General features: G+C 38.9%; 1 protein-coding gene across 11 annotated transcripts in view; it reads left to right on the top strand.

The window, feature by feature from the left end:
* Positions 1–12,879, top strand: part of LOC137334827 (ataxin-7-like protein 1) — a 226,182-nt gene extending 213,303 nt beyond the window's left edge. For 9 of the 11 annotated variants that reach the window (XM_067999835.1, XM_067999834.1, XM_067999833.1 and 6 more), the window contains 2 exons: positions 8,369–8,446; positions 10,365–12,879. In XM_067999835.1, the coding sequence (XP_067855936.1) occupies positions 8,369–8,446; positions 10,365–10,382 (96 nt within the window). In that variant the 3' untranslated portion in view covers positions 10,383–12,879. Of the gene's footprint in view, positions 1–8,368; positions 8,447–10,364 lie in introns of those variants that run through there. The other 2 variants (XR_010966251.1, XM_067999836.1) reach the window with 2 other exon arrangements.
* Positions 12,880–17,665: the final 4,786 nt, after the last annotated feature.

The raw sequence follows: 17,665 nt of genomic DNA, 5'->3' as shown, positions 1-17,665 counted from the left end.
TATGCCTAAGAGAAATGAATTTGCAATTAAAGTCAGGACATGCCGATTTACAACAGTTGAACCTTGTGCCTTAAAGATGCACAGCTTCAACTTGGCAGCAGAATAATACATTTTGCATTACATAGTGTAATGCTGCTGTTAAAAACTGCATGTCCTCTGAGATACTTCGAGCAATGTCACAGGGGTATAGGAGTACATTTTACAAATTAGCATTCCTGGACAGTAAATCACTGGATGCAATGACTTTTCTCTGCTTGAAGTTATTTAATGTGTTTCCGTTGCTGGAAGCTGTGCACTGGGAGTGTTCATTTGTAAAATCTACCCCACTTCCTGTACTTACGTTGAACATTTGTTGGTCTCCTATCGTACTACCATTGTCCAGGCATAAATTGAAGGAGGCAGTGCATCATCCTTTTTAGGACAAAATGTGATGGAAGTCAGTTTTTTTTTCTCAGAATCTGCAGCATTAAAAAAAATCCTTACGACACTTAAATTGAATAGTTTACATGAGAAATCGGGAAGTGCAGGGTACTGGTGATATACTTCAACAGAGAAGAAAGACCAGAAAGGAATCAAAGATGAACGGTATAGATTAAAAACAGGATAAATATTTTTCCCAGAGAAAGAAATGGAGATAATGGAATGCCTGGACATCAATACAGCAACTTGCACTAGGATTCTAATCAGAAGAGAATCTCTTTAAGGAGTTGCTCAAAAACCCAGACATTATACTTCACTTTTGCATTTATTTCAGTTAAAAGAAAATTTCGAAAGCACATCAACAATTTCCAATCCGATTTTTCAAACAGTTTTGCTGAGAACATTCAAAGTATTGTCATTAATATTCCTTTCAATATGCAGCACAAGGGTGTCCAATTGCATGTTCTGCTCTGCAGTAAGGAAGCTGCCAATTTGCTGTAGGATCCACCAGTAGTAAAGAATTGGTAAGACCACTGGACAAGCTGAAAATTGCTGGTCATGAGGCTGAGTATTGGCACTGAGTAACATGTTTCAATTGGATATGTTGGTTTCTGCTCCTCAGAAGTCTTGCCTGTGGTGATACTGTGAAGGTGCTCCACGTAAATCCATGTTGCTTTAAGGCACTTCAATTATAAATGTTATATTTACAAGGCAAGTGATAGAGCTTGTAACTGTGCAGACAGAAAAAACATTATATTGACACACACACCAATGGAGACCTTACAAGAGGACGTCAGTCTCGCCTGATAGGACAGTTATGCTGTACTTGCTAAACCAACTGAGAACTGATTGGACATGTTTGAGCTGTGGCAGAAGGATTTGGGTGATGAGCATCCAAGATTCCTGGGAAATGGTATTGTCAAAGTCTTATTTACAGGCGTTTCAACATTTCAAAATGGCTTGTGTGATGGTAGCTGAAAAGTTAGCCATACTCGCCAACAGTGTTTTAAGTTCATCAGTTCTACAGCCCATCACTTGCAAAATAATGGAATCATGTAGAGTGCACTGGCTCATCAGTAACAACAGGTGTTAATGGTCCCTTTCACCAATTCTTTAATTATCTACTTGCAACAGGCATCAGCTTTCAGGCGATCCCATTTGGAATACTGCATAACATGCCTTTAACATTAGATTGTCAAGTTTTTTCAGTGGATATTGGCACTTCTATAAATCTGAAAGGTGGCATGTTTCTAACTTTAAAACTGTCAGTCATTTATTACAGATAGAATTCACTTTTTTTTAAACTTCTCAACAACATCACTGGCTTTACTGTCCAACTTTTGATTGTGATTGCTGTAACATGGTCTGCAAATGTTCATTGATGAACACTTTCCTGAAATAATCAATGCTTATACCATGGACTGTGTAAACCGGCTATGGGCAGACAAAGTGAAGTGTCCTATTTGGGTACTACTTTACCTAAGCTGTGACGGAAAAGTTTTAAACTTTTTGTCCTTCAAGGATGAGTGCTGATAGCAGTGCAATGACTAGAATAGACATGACACGATTGGCCCAACCACAAAAAACAATGTAGTAAATTTTATGATATTTTGTGAATTAATGGGTGTGGTTTTTTCATTTTGCCAAAATCAAAACAACAACTTGCATTTATATAGCAAGTTCTTTAACACAGCAAACACCTCAAAATACTTAACAGAGGAGAAATAGGCGCTGAGCCATAAAAAAGAATTAGAGAACTGACCAAAATCATGGTTGAAGAAATAGGTTCTGAGGGAGTTTTTGACAGTCAGAGACCGCTAACAAGACATAAGGGTTTTAAATTCAGAGAGTATGGCAAAGATGTTTGAAAGCTGCATTGCCGAGGAGGGGCGATTCATAGGAAGCCAAAGTCAAAAAACTAACAGGCATGCAGTTGGACAGAGAGCACGAGGAGGTTGTAGAGGTGGAGTGTGGAAAGATTGTTGAAGGATTTGTAAATAAGGATGAAGATCTTGAATTCAATACATTGGGGATGAGGAGCCAAAGGAGCGTGGAGGGAACAGAGGGGACGATGCACAAGTGCGACTTAGTGCAGGTCAGGATGCGGGTGGCAGAGTTTTTGACAAGTTGATGGTTAATGTAGCAGAGAGCTTGGAAGGCCAGCAAGGAGATAACAAAAGCATGGATAAAGGTTTCAGCGGCAGTGGGGCTAAGGTAAATGTGGATATAGGTGACGTAGCGGAGGTGGAAGTAAAGATGGTTGGTTCAGTGATTGAAAGGATATGGGGGCAAGTTGAACGGGATTTCTTTATCCTTGTCCATATTAAGTTGAGGAAAATTCTGTCTCTTCCGTGATCTGGTGTCAGACAACAATCTGATAGCACAACAGTGGTTCAGGAATCAATATTGTGGCAGAAAGATATTGCTGGGTGTCGTCAATATTCACATGGAAGCTGATCTCGTGCCTATAGATAATGTTCCCGAGGGTTAACAGATAAACGTTGTATGGTCAAGGATGGAATCTTGGGGTCTTCCCAAGATGGCTGTTCAGGTGCAGCAAAAGAGGCTTTTGCTAGAGATGTGCTGGCTACATTGTGACATGTTTGACTGGAATCAAGGAAACTTGTTCCTGTGAGGTGAACCACAAAGGAAAGGTGGTAGAGGAGGTTAACTGTGCCAAACACTGCAGGAAGGTCGAAGAGGACAAGGATGGATTGCACGGCATAGTCGCTATCACAATGGATGTCACGGTAACTTGGATCAGAGTAGTCTTAGTGTTGTGAAAAGGGTGGAAACCAAACCAAGGTGATTCAAAGGAAAGTTGGCAGAAATGAGCGTGGAGCTGGCTGGTGATGAGATGTGCAAGGGCACAGAGGAATAAGAGGTTAGAGATGGCGCAGTAGTTGGGAGGACAGAGGAGCTGAGGATGGGCTTTTTGAGGGGAGGTATTGGCAGTTTTGAAGGGAAGCGGAACAATGGTTGTGCAAAGGGAGCCATCACCAATGTTGGGAATACTGGAGCAAGGAAGGGTAGTTGTGTGGTCAGGAGTGGGATCTCAAGGAAGAAATGGTGAGGGCAGGGAGTGTTGAAGGAGAAGCTACAGAGTGATATCAAAAATGGGGGAGGAGGAGGGCAAAGCATCCAAATATTCATCTCAATCTTGGCGATGAAAAAAAATCCATGAGCTCCTCACGCTTTCCTTCTTGAATTAACAAACTAAATCAACGTTCAGAGATAACCTAAGGATAATTAGAATATTATGCGGTTCTGAGCAAATCTATGTGATCAGGACTGACAGGTGAAAAGGTTAATTATTGGACTTCACCTCTCTGTTGAAATGTTTAGATACAGTCCACTCAGATATCAACGATATTTATTATTTTCTTCTTACCATAATATATATCAACACATTTTTAGTGACATTCATCTCTGTTTGCATCTGTTCTTTGTCCTGCACCTAAGATTTTGAGAGAACATAAAAGAATGTGTGAACTGAGAAAAGATCATTCAGCTCATTAAGTTTGTTCCTTCCAGAGACCATGTACATACAGTGTGCCCCATCATGATTGCAACCCAACTTATTTAATCTTCTGGAGAGGTGACAAACACAGATAAAATTCCCAAAGATGATGAGGCTCAGTGAAATATTTTCCTGGCCCCTAAAGGTAATCTAGCAAAATGGCAGAAGATTAACCTAACATTATATCCTACATTACTCATTTCAGACCAGTCACAGTCCACGGATGATATTTTAAAGGCACTATATAAATGCAAGTTGTTGTTTTAGCACAAGGAGCCACTGTGTTCCATTGAACATTAGACTGCCTCTGCTTATATTTAGTCTTAAATCCCTCAATCCTATTCTTAACCATATAGTTATGCAGCTCCTTTCTAAAATGAATGAACCCACATAGCATTAACAGTTTTTACTTGGAGCCTTATTCCATATAGCTACTATTCTATGGAGAGGAATACTCTAAGCCATAGCCTTCTTGCCTGGGGATTGTTAATTTTGTCCATGTGTCCTTCAGCGATTGCAGTGTAAGCCAGATAAGCTACCCATCTCCACTTTGTTCAAGTTCTCACTCTGATCGGCTCAGAAACCAACATTCTCATTACCAACTAGGATTTTTAATGTAGAATTGCAGTGCTCTGGCAAAAAAAAATTACATCGCACCTGATAATTCACAGGATTTGTTGTGCAATTTTACACTGCACCAAATCAAAAGATAACGGGCCACAATTTGCTGTAGCAGGGCATCTATCAGCGTATACTGTTAGTTAGACTTGCTCGTGCATGTTTAGGTTTTTAAAATTTTTGCGTGGCACGTTGCTGAAAGTGCGAGCTGATAACGTCGCAGCAAGGGAAACACGGCATCTGGGACCTGTGTGAACAGGGCAAGTAACTGTGTACCTCCTTAACCAATCAGATTGAAGGATTGTGAAAATAACAGCGCAAGGACTGAGAAGGAAGTGTAAATTAGAGATGGCGAATTCAATGTCAAATCAGGTACAGAAAGAGAAATAAAGAGAGGGAAAGATTGGATTAAAAGAGATAAAAAAAAGAGAGGAAGGAAAAGGAAAAAAAAATTGAAATTTAACATTTTTAAAATCTCCAACAACAATTAAATCCTGAAGGAATGAGACTCTACACTTGTAATAGTTAATTTTCAGTGTCAGAGAGGTTAATTGGCAGTAATTAACACTTACCACATAACTTTCTGAGGCGAATTTAGTTCGTATCTACCGCGCAAATATAGCAACTTCACACCATTTATTACGTTTCACTGGTGAGGCAGACAGCGAGATGCCGTTTTCGCGGAGCGCCGCTTTTCGTACAGTAACTTTTGGACATCGGCGTTTAACCGCGCATCTGCCCCACGCCTGAAGTTACTGCACCATTTATGCATAAATAACAGTGAGCGCCATTAGCCTCATCATTATTTTAATAGTTAAAATCTGGACCATTGTTGCCACATCTCAGTCTCCCCGCTCCCCCCTCTTCCAATAAAAGCAAGTTCAGTTCTGTGTGTAGCTCTTCATAACTTAAGCAGAAAGATCTAGAACCAGCCTTGTTACTCCTCTTTTTGAACCATGTACCAAAGATTTGTACGGGAGCAAAATACCATTTTTCAACTTGTAACTACAAATCTTTGATGCATCTTAGTACTTGACACTGGGTCTAAAAGTGTTAAATTATGAGGACCGGTTGCATAGACTAGACTTATATTCCCTTGAATATAAAAGATTAAGGGGTGATCGAATTGAGGTGTTTAAAATGATTCAAGGATTTGATAGGGTAGATGGAGAGAAACTATTTCCTCTGGTGAGGGAGTCCAGAACAAAAGGCATAATCTTAAAATTGGAGCTAGGCTGTTCAGGGATGATGTCAGAAAGCACTTCTTCACATGAAGGGTAGTGGAAATCTGGAACTCTTTCCCCCAAAAAGCTGATGAGGCTAGGTCACTTGAAAATTTCAAAACTGAGAGCGGTAGATTTTTGTTAGGCAGGGGTATCCATGGATATGGAACCAAGGCAGGTAAATAATTAAGACACGCATGATCTAATTGAAGTGTAGAGTCTACAAGTTTAGAGTCTCATTCCTTCAGGATTTAATTGTTGTTGGAGATTTTAAAAATGTTAACCCTCACTCCAGCTTTCACACCCTCACTCTCTCTTGGGGAGAGTTATAGAACAAAGAGATCTAGGAGTACAGGTTCATAGCTCCTTGAAAGTGGAGTCACAGGTGGATAGGGTGGTGAAGAAGGCATTCGGCATGCTTGGTTTCATTGGTCAGAACATTGAATACAGGAGTTGGGATGTCTTGTTGAAGTTGTACAGACATTAGTAAGGCCACACTTGGAATACTGTGTACAGTTCTGGTCACCCTATTATAGAAAGGATATTATTAAACTAGAAAGAGTGCAGAAAAGATTTACTAGGATGCTACCGGGACTTGATGGTATGACTTATAGGGAGAGGTTGGATAGACTGAGACTTTTTTCCCTGGAGAGTAGGAGGTTTCGGGGTGATCTTATAGAAGTCTATAAAATAATGAGGGGCATAGATAAGGTCGATAGTCAAAATCTTTTCCCAGAGGTAGGGGAGTCTATAACGAGGGGGCATAGATTTAAGGTGAGAGGGGAGAGATACAAAAGGGTCCAGAGGGGCAATTTTTTCACTCAAAGGGTGGTGAGTGTCTGGAACGAGCTGCCAGAGGCAGTAGTAGAGGCGGGTACAGTTTTGTCTTTTAAAAAGCATTTGGACAGTTACATGGGTAAGATGGGCATAGAGGGATATGGGCCAAGTGCAGGCAATTGGGACTAGCTTAGTGGTATAAATTGGGCGACATGGACATGTTGGGCCGAAGGGCCTGTTTCCATGTTGTAAACTTCTTTGAATGGCGGAACAGGTCGAGGGCTAAATGGCCTATTCCTGTTCCAATGTTCCTACTTCATCAGCTTTGTCAATAATAGCTTCAAATTGACAGGATGCTTTCAATGGTTGGTAATCCCAACCAGGCTTTTTCCTTTTCCATTTCTGCAAATAGAGCCTATAGTCATACTACGCTGGATGTGTCCGATTTCACTTAATCTTGGAAATTTCCGAGTTGGGCCTGAATATTGCTTGGCTGAGAGACTGCCTAGGAATATCAGCGGCAGTAAAGTTTAATGCAGAATAGGGCCCATCCATTATGCACAGTTATCTTTATATCCGCATTAAAATCTTTCTGCCATTCCTTTGGCAATCCACTCAATTTATCCCAATTTCTTTACATGCTGGTCAACTGACCATACAGAAGACTCCCGGCCACACACCAGGATGCCACAAACAGGTTATTACAGAACTCCACTGGTCAAAGCTTCTGAAGCAAAAATGTCTCCAGCTTTTCATCACCCGCTGCTTTTTGTTGCCAAACAAATTTGGAATTGGCTCATTAACATCCCATTAATTCCATGGGCCTTATAATCTTTAAAACTTTCACATGCAGAACTCTTATCAAATGGACTGATCCTCTAATTTAGCCACCTCCTCGGAGAATTCCAGTAGGTTTATGAAGCACGACCTATGGTTTCCACATCCAAACATCAACATTGACTATGTCCCATAAAATACTTTACGACATGGTCTAGCTGTGTAAGAAAACGTAACCCTTTCTGCTTCAGAGTAGCATTTCTCCACACCAAGATTAAAAATCCAAACAAATTGTTCTATATCTCTAATACATTGCACTGCAAATGCAAAATGTTCCACGGATTTCTTACTCAGACTTGTTGGAATTCGACAGAAAACCATTTTTGTGGCTATTATGAAACAGATAACCGATGAGAATTTGAAAAATTGCGAAGGAGATTCATTGTCAGAATCAAAGGTTGTAAGGTTTTGCACAGTTTTTCTCCTTCTGAATCTATGTGGAGATTTCTGAAAATGTTTACGGTTTACAGTATTTTTCTCCAATTCTCTTAACTGATCCTTAAAACAGTGAATAAATTAAAATTGTATTTATGCAGAAAAGCAATTGTGTTTTCTCCCAAGCCGCTGTCAAATGTATACAGAATGGTTTCTGCTGCTGCCTGACAGCAGTGATTTGACAACTGCTTATTTACTTAGCTCTGTGATCAGCAGTATATTCTTTCCTTTCTAACCCATATCATTCAAGAGGAGTTTGACTCTAAAATTGAGTATGGTCTGTCGGTTGAAGTTTATAATTTATCTAATTATTTTATTGTGGTGTTGTCTAACTGAAACTAGCTTTGACACTCAGATTGTTCTTTTGAAAAGAAAACTAAATGTTCACAATCCTGCATCAGTGCAATGTCACTAGAAATGAATCTATATTTTCAGGATGCCAGATTTTATACTGTCAGCAAATAGTCCATTTCCATTGAAAAGTTCATGTTCTGTGACCTTAAATTTTTTTTTTACCTCTCGTTTTTTTTTAATGCAGATTGGGAAAAGTAGCAGCGTATCTTTATCACAGTCCAGTCCTTCAACTACAACAAACCTTGTACATGGTAACAGACAAGTAGGTAACACAGTATTCACACCAGTACTAATGGCTGCTGTGGAGTTGCAGTACATTTGAGTGACCTTAAGGTGGCAGGATTGTTCTGTAATTGGTCCCTGAGTCTCGTCCTAAGATAAATCTGTGGGAGTAAACTGAGGTTTATGTTTACTATAAAATCCTGTCCATTAATAAAACAACTGACATCAAGTTGGTTATACATAAGCAGTATTTGTATGTGGAGTCTATTGTCATTTTAAAAATTGACAAAGACCAGACTGGTATTTTTTTCAAAGATAATTTTCCACCCACTTCAAACCTCACTGGGAGAGAAATAGAAACCTGGATTGCAAAACTGAAAGAAAATGCTTCAAATTCCAATGCTACAGAACTTCTTACCCTCAAAAACCAAGAAGCTGGTAGACGGTAGAGATTTCCTCAAGGGAACCTTAATCCCTTTAATCCCTTTAAAACTTTCTTTGGCTCCCAGGATGGGAGAAGGATTAGAACACACAGTGATAGAACTATACAGTCCAGTCCTGTTAAGTGTATAACTGATTTTCCACATTTTGTTATACACTACTTGTCAGGGATAGACAGTCCCTGTGAAGAATGCTGTAGTACAAAAACTCATTTATCTGGAAAAATGCTGTTTTATGCTAAAATAATAAAACGGTATACGACCGCCTAAAGAGCTTAGAGTGCAGCATTTGCTTTGGCTGGTCTGTAGTCGACAGACGAACAATTAACAGATTAGCATTTGTAATGATGAGAATATTTGTATAGACTGCAAAACTATACACTTAAAAGGAAACTTCTCTGCTAGAATACATTTTCACAAAAAATAATATTTGAATTTACAGCTTTTAAGTAACTATGTACTTTTAAACAGGAAAAGGCTATAACTCTGAACCTATAAGTGGATTAAACTATAAATGAAGCTTGCAATGATTACCCAGCTGGATCAACAATTTGGAGAAAGCTGGAGTTGTGAGCAAGAATATCCTTAACCTTGGTGCCCTCTCTTTTCAGCCCCAAGTTTACAATTTTTTTAAAAGGGGAGAAAGAGAAAAAAAATGATCCACGTATTGGTTGAACTTAACTTTTTTTCTTTTTTAAGATGCTGTTCTATGGTAAAGTGGACCCAATTCTTATTTTAATATAAGCTTCAGAATTTCTCAAGAAAACATCCCTAAATTCCACCTTACACTGCTGCAACCAGAGCCTCTATCCCAAGAACTTCTTGTTAAATACATAGAATTACATAAAATGTACAGCACAGAAACAGGCCATTCGGCCCAACAGGTCCGTGCCAGTGATTATGCTCCACACAAGTCCCCTCCCAGCCTACTTCATCTAAACCTATCAGCACATCCTTCTACTCCTTTCTCCCTCATGTGTTTATCTAGCTTCCCCTTAAATGCATCTGTGCTGGTCGCCTCAACTACTTCTTATTGTAGCCAGTTCCACATTCTTACCACTCTTTGGGTAAAGAAGTTTCTCCTGAATTCCCTATTGGATTCATTAGTGACTATCTTATATTTATGGCTCCTAGTTCTGGACTCCCCCACAAGTGGAAACAACTTCTCTATGTCTCTACTACCAAACCCTTTCATAATCTTAAAGATCTCTTTCAGGTCACCCTCAGTCTTTTTTGTAGAGCTCCAGGCTGTTCAATCTTTCCTGATAGGTATAACCTCTCACTTCTGGTATCATCGTAGTAAATCTTTTTTGCACCTTCTCCAGTACCTCTTTATCGTTTTTATAATATGGAAACCAGAACTATTCACAGTACTAAATACTTACATTAAAATGAAATGAAATATGACTATAGCACTTTTTAAAATTAATATCTCCATTTAAATTGCTATTATAGGGATGTAACAAACTCATTCTTTTTCTGTTTATACTGGAGCTTAATTTTATTTCTCTTTTGCAGCCAAAACTCCATCAGTGAAAAACGTTTTTATGGGATAGTGGTCAAAAAGACAGCGGTTGAAAGTGGCTCTGGTACTCACCTTCGACTGCATAATGGACTGCATTAATAAGACAAACACCTCTGCTCTGAAGACGTGAAGAAACCTCCCTCTCAGCCAATACCTTCTAGCGGCCTTTTCCCCCATTCTTTTTGCAATGGTGTCTGAACGAACGTGCGGTGACTTACCGATCATTCCTTTCGGTTATATGAAAGAAAGCCCTATTTCACTTCCTTTTGGCGGTGGTTTTACGAGCCCAGTAACGCAATATAACAAATTCTAGAAAAGCCGGGATAATCATGATTTTCACCCCCCTCCTATGGGGATAATTATAATCTGAAATGTTAATCATGATCTAAAGCAACTTGACAAGTGCGTAAAGATAAAAGGTATCGAAGCCTATTTTTATCTGGACATTTTAAAATAATTCTTGACAATTGGCAGGATTTACAGAATCCCACACGATTACAACGATTTGTATCCCTATAGTTTTTATATAAATGATATATCTTATCATCGAAATGTTGTTTTGTGACATGGCAGATCTTGCGCAGTGTGGGGTAGTGAAGAAAAATGTCTAACCTTTGTTCTACCAGCACTCACACTTTAGTGTTGCATTTGTAATTCCATCCCCGTAGAGACCCAGCTACCAGAAAACAAAAAAATACTTTTTTTTAACAAATACATTCTTTCTTTGCTAATGGCATTTTTTGTTCCATTCTTTGGCAGAGGTGGAATCTTGAGAAAGTACCTCTTTAAGCTAAGAGGAGGGTAGTGAAAACTGGATTGTCACCAGCGTTGTATCAGAGGATGTTACAAAAAGGTGGAGCTTTCTAGCTTGATAATGTCATGAGTACAGTTGCAGAGGGACTGATGAGAGATAAGCAGAGAGCAAGGTAAAGGAAGTGTTAATGACGTCTTATTATTCAGTGTTAAAAGTGCACTTATTTGTGATGGTTTCTTCCCAATTAGAAAAGAACAGGCAGGGATTAAAGAAAAACAAGGATTTTCACATAATAGGGAAGGATTTTTACGGTTTTTAATAGTGGATAGCAGTTAAAAGCGAAGGCAGTTCTGTGAATTAAACTAGAGCTGGTGTGCAGAGACTGTTGAAATGAAGTTGCAGCACAGAGAAATATTTTTCTTAAGCTAATTACCATCCACCCAGTTGAGAGGTTGTTCCTTTAATTGTTAGTGTTAATTTTCATTAATTTATGATTTATCACTTTATTAATGCTCTAACTGACCAGGATAGGTTCAGAAATAGAATTTAGGAAAGTCAAAAGTTGTGTGTTTATATATTTTTTAAATAAATTTGGATTGAATTTTTGCTATGTACATTTTGTTAGACTGAAGATTGTGTACATATCTGTTGTTATTTTTGCACAAATGTTTGTCATGGTTAGCTTAGGAGCTTATAAGTATTTTAATTTTTCTAATTTATTGTGGGTTGTTATAAAACTACAGGGGGTGGGAAATGGATTCCCAATAATTAGAATAATTTTTTTTATATATTAAAATGAAAGCTGAAGTCTGTCATGAATACAAACTTTCCTTTTAAAACTGGCTGTGCTCGTCAGGAACTGCTACTGGGCAGTGAGATGCAAGAAAAGTCCGTGACTGAAGGGGACAGCTTGGTAACTATAACAAGTGTCAGTAGTTGCCCACATTGTGGGTTTTGGTATTGTATATTGTACCAGTACAAATCATGGACGCAATGCATAAGCCTGTCAGCCATAAAGAGACAGCAGATTACTGTATGCCTTCTTTTGTATTGATGTAACAATTGTATATAAAGCTGATCAAAAACTTTGTAGAAAATAGTTTATACAGCATTATTATATTATTGCTGAATCTCAGTGAATTCTTGGAAAAAAAAGTTTTTCTATTTACACCTTATTTTTTGTTACACTGTTGACCCATGGCATTTTGACAAAACTCTGTGGGTTTTGCATTGCTGGTCAGTCATGGGTGTGTTAATACTGCTGTTGCACAGATAAGAATTTGCACCTGCCTCATTGTGCTTTCCTACTGCAGATTTCAATTTTCCCCCCATCCGAAGATAATGAAAGCATGTAAAAATCATCCTCTGTGCCATACCGTAACTGTTCTCTTTCTGTAAATGGATTTTATAACACTACGTATTTTCAATTTGCTTTGTGCACTTTTCTGTTCCACCTCTTTCCCCCCCCCCCCCCAACCCTTCTTCTCACCCCCGTTCCCCCAGCAGTGTCATTGCATTCATTCCATGCCTACCTTCATCTTTGTGGTATTGTTAACAGAATGGTGTCTAGAATAGTTGTAAATAGTTAATTTGATGGCGTACAGAGAAAATAAATTGAACAAATCTTGTCTCTGATTGATACTGCCATGGTTCAACACCCAGCTCGGAGATATTCTCTAGTGAGGGATGTATTTTTTTTGTTTTGTTTTGTAACAGGCTTTGTAAATAAAAAATAATTTATATGTTTGTAAGAAGTACACTTTCCTGTTGTATCTTTACTCCAATTTGTGGACTTCCTTCAATTGTTCGGCGTTAGGAACTTTTTTTTTTGGAAACTGTGACAAAATGGTTTGTAAGCCAGTTACATGATCATTGAATTAACAGTTTGAGTTGATGAAAAGTGGTTTCAGTTTTACAGCAATTCAAACAGTGCAGTGGAATTTGGGTGTGAAAGTCAGATTTAGTCCGATATTGTAATACCATCTCAGCCAAGTAGTCATGCACAGCTTCAGCCTCACACTATCTACAGGACACCTATAATAGGTGTGAAGCCAAGCTTGTGTTCCCACGTTGTCCAATAGAACTTTTTAAACATAATTTTAAATCTTTTAAATGTTAACAGAGCTGACAGTGATCAGTGTTTTAACGTTGAAACTTAATTGGCGTACAGATGCCAGTGAGCCGAGTTTAGTGTATGCATGCAATCACACATGAGCAGAACTCATTTTGACGTAAGAGTAAAGTGGAGTTGGCAGTACGACCTGGATCTGCCAGCTCCACAGCACTATAAGCAGATACCAGTCTGAAACCCACAATGCAATGACACCCGGGACATGATGCAATCTTACTTTAGCAAGAAGAAATGTGGTTATTCCATATCACTGCACCAAATCTTCAACCGTGTCTCATCTGACAATTAGCTACATCTATACCCTGTAACAACTGAACCTGCCATTGTGCCCATTCTACAAAATGTTGATTTGGAAGAGTACAATTTTTAGAGCAGAAAATTCTGTAAAGTTAATGGATTTAATTTTTATCAATTGCAAATACATACATAATTTTTATTTGTCACAAATTAAGATTTTATGTCACTTTTGTAATGCATTCATATTCCATTTACTGTCTTCTGGATAAATTGGCACCTTTTTTTGACAGACTAGTTTAGTTATTGTGGTCAGGGAAAGCTTTTCACCATATAATCCCGATGCTGATCACATTTCTGCTCAGTCATTTGGCAACACAGGCTAATTGGGAACATATGACCAGAACTTAACTGCCTGCTTAAACCTGTCATGGTTATTGCTTAAAGTTAGATTACTGAACTGATATGGCCAAGGTGATAGAAAAACAAGCTGAGATACAAATCTGATCATGGTACCTGTGAATTATGTACGGTTGTGACATTCATTGGATATCAGATTGTTTCCATTGTAAATTGTTTCCATTTTGAAAGCTTTATAGGGGAGGGCCAGCCTTTTTAAAACTTAAAATAAAATATTTTGGTAGTTAACTCACTGGCAATAAATCATCTCCAAGGGCCCTGAATTACATTCCACTGTATGATAAGGCTGTGCACTTTATTGTATTACACTAGAGGGAAATCACTTTATCTCCTTCATGCAGCATGTTCTGGCTAATTGTTCATTATAAAAGCATGACTAGCTCTATCTGTAGCCATGCTTGATGACATTCTACAAAATTTTGATTTGGAAGAGTACAATTTTTAAAGCAGAAAATTCTGTAAAATTAATGGGTTTAATTTTTGTCAATTGTAAATACATAATTTTTACTTGTCACAAATTAAGATTTTATGTCACTTTTGTAATGCATTTATACTTTCTTTGCTGTCTTCTGGATAAATTGGCACCTTTCTCTGATAGACTTGTTTAGTTATTGTGGTCAGAGAAATCTTTTCACCATAATCGATCCAATTGAGCAACGCTAAATAGACTCCGAGTGAAATGGTTCATCATCAAACCACCCCTGCCAGTTTCCACCATCGCATATGTAGATGAGGGTTTGGTAAGAGAGTATCCATGGTCTTGGGAGCATCCTCCCACATGGGAACTACATTTTATCTAAATTATGTGCCTTTCTTTGAAATGTGCGAAGTTTAGGACCTATCCTATTTGTAGACTTAGCCGAGGCTGAAAGAGTCACTGAAGTTCACTCTCCATGGATTGTCCTAACTTTATATTGCAGAAGGATAGGGAAGTGCTTGGACCTATTCCTGAGGACCTGCCAAATGTGGCATCTTTGCTTCTCTTGGCATGAGAAATTACACATCATTTTTAAGTAACATCTAGATTCCATAGTGTTGATTCTTGTTGGGCATCCTATTCTGAACAAGACAGGATTCATCTAAAGACATCTACATAGTCACTTGCTAACATCAAAGGTGAACAAGACACTGAACTAAACTAGAAGATGAAGACAATCTAGGTGAGTACTGCGATGTTTCCAGCTGTACTTCCAGCTAGCAGATAGATCTCTCTGACAAATTTAAATGCAGAGTGTGATCTGTGACTGAGTACTTATACAACAAGCTACTTGAGTGGTTCAGATGTCAGAGCTGTCAGTAGGTTTATTTAGCATATTGATACCATTACACTTCTTGTGTATTAGCCACCTGAAATTGCTAACACCATCCATGACAATCCCGTAATCAACAGCACTTCAATCTAGCTCTCAATACTTTCTCCAGACATGTTTGAAAGGATGATGTCTGTAAACTAATTTTACATCTGGATGTTTTTTCATAACTCAAGTAGACATGGTACAAAAATTTCATATACGAAGCTATTACAGTTCAGGCTTTCTCCAAACGCTTATAACTTGTGTTCACGGCAAAAAGGCTGCTTCCGTACACTAGACTAAATCTCCTCTGCACCCTTATGCATACCAGAAGTGAGATAATGTGCCATGGGAATAATAATTACTTTTTAAGTTTGATTCATGCACTAGAGATCACATGGGATGCCCGCCACATTCTCTCATCCACTACGAAAAGTGCTTATTACTACTGAGTCGAACAGATGCATTCAAGCTACAACTAACAGACTTATTTACATGTGTGATATTACATCAAAGCAGTAGGGCAAAGCAAGACACTAATAGCACAATATTTAAAAACAATAAAGATTGAATCAATCCATAAGGAGTTTAAAAAGCCTTTTCCTAGTATTTCTTAGACCGTTTGTTATGCGATAAGGCTTTTCTCATAGTCCTTCAGCAAAGTAAAACTGTGCATAGTTGATGTGATTCCTACGGAGTCCAAGTGTCAATTCCACAAAATGAACTGAACTAACGATTAAAGAAAAAAAAACAATTTTTATACAATCTGTGGGTCTCCAAACAAAGGTTTCATCACTCAAGATCAAAGACATTATTGAAGGGTTATTGCATGACATATTAATACGTAATTTGATACACATTATCACGATCTGATGACTGCCGAAGCATAAACAACAGACTTCCCCTAGAGTAAAATAACAACAAATTACACTTATCTAGTATATTTAATGGGACAAAACATCCCAAAGTGCTTTGCAAAAGTAAAAAAAAACAGAAACCAAGAAATGGAGGGAAGAAGGACTGGAGAGGTGACTGAAAGCAAGATTGAAGAGGTAGGATTTGAGCAGGCTTTTGCAAAAGGGGTAGCAAGGCAAGGAAGGTTCGGTGGAATGTTCGAGTGAGGATCCAAAATGGCTGATGGCTCTGCTGCTAAAAGGGGGAGGAATTAAAGGAAGCCAGAGTCGGAAGAGTGGAGGGCACCTATAGATCTGATTGAGGTTGCAGAGGTAGGGAGGTTTAAGGCCAATGAGGGATTTATGGTCAAAGACAAGGATTTTGAAATTGATGCATAGGCAAAAAGGAAGCCAGTGTAGGTTGATAAATGCAGGGGTAATAGGAGAAATGGGACTCAGTGCAGGATAGGATGCGGGCAGTAGAATTGTAAAGGTTAGAACTCGGGAGGTCAGCAAGGAGAGCACTGGAGTAATCCAAATTGGAGGTGATGACGGCATAGATAAGCGTTTCAGAGGGAGTGACGTTGGGGGCAAAGATGAGCGATGCTGCGGAAGTGGAAATAGGCGGGCCTTGGTAGTGACAGGAATATGGGCTTTGGAGCTCAGCTCAGAGTCAAACAGGAGACCAAGGTTACGCATCATTGGGCTTAATCTGAGGAAGCTGATAGAAATAAGGAGGGAGTCAGGCAATAAAGGGTGTCGGTGGGAATCGAATACGATTACTTCAGTCTTGCCAGTGCTGAGTTGAAGGACATTCATGTCCATCTACGACTTGTGATAATCTAAGCAGTTGGACAGCACAGTGATGGTTAAGGGATTATGAGTGGCGACAGAGCAGGTAAAGTTGGATGTCATACACGTATGTGAAGGATTACAGGTGAAAGTTAATCTCATGCCTATGAATGATTTTGCCAAGATTCAACTTGTAGACAAGGAAAAGAAGGGGGCCAAGGATAGAGCCTTGAGCCACACCAGATGTGACCAAGGAATCCATTACAGGAATTGTGCTAACTGTTGGAATGGACAGGAGTGGAACCATGTAAGGGTATTGGGGACAGATGTGAGTCATAGAGGAAAGATGGTAGAGAATGAAGAAGTGGTCAACTATCAAATACTGCAGAGAGGTCAACAAGGACAAGAAAAAATAGCACACCGTAATCGCAGTCACAAAGGATGTAATTGATTACTTTGATGAGGGCAGTGTCTGCTGTGGGCAGGTTTGAAATTGGATTGAAGGACAATGGAGATTTTGAGCAAGTCAAGTGCACAGGGTATGTTGAGGTGAGAGGAAATTTGGGAGTTTGAGTGTGTTGGAAAGGGAGCAGCTCGATACGTTTTCTGCAGGAATGGAGGGTAATTGCTAAGGGATTTGAAGCAGACAAGGAAACGTGAATATGAAGAGAAACAAGTGATCACAAATGGCTTTATCAGAGATAAAGATCTCAAAGGTGGCAAGACCACTTAAGATAACACAATCATTAGAATGGGTGTGAGTGGAGGAGTGTACATG

This window comes from Heptranchias perlo, chromosome 18, assembly GCF_035084215.1.
Source record: "Heptranchias perlo isolate sHepPer1 chromosome 18, sHepPer1.hap1, whole genome shotgun sequence".
Taxonomy (NCBI): domain Eukaryota; kingdom Metazoa; phylum Chordata; class Chondrichthyes; order Hexanchiformes; family Hexanchidae; genus Heptranchias; species Heptranchias perlo.
This window is presented reverse-complemented; position numbering and strand designations above follow the sequence as displayed.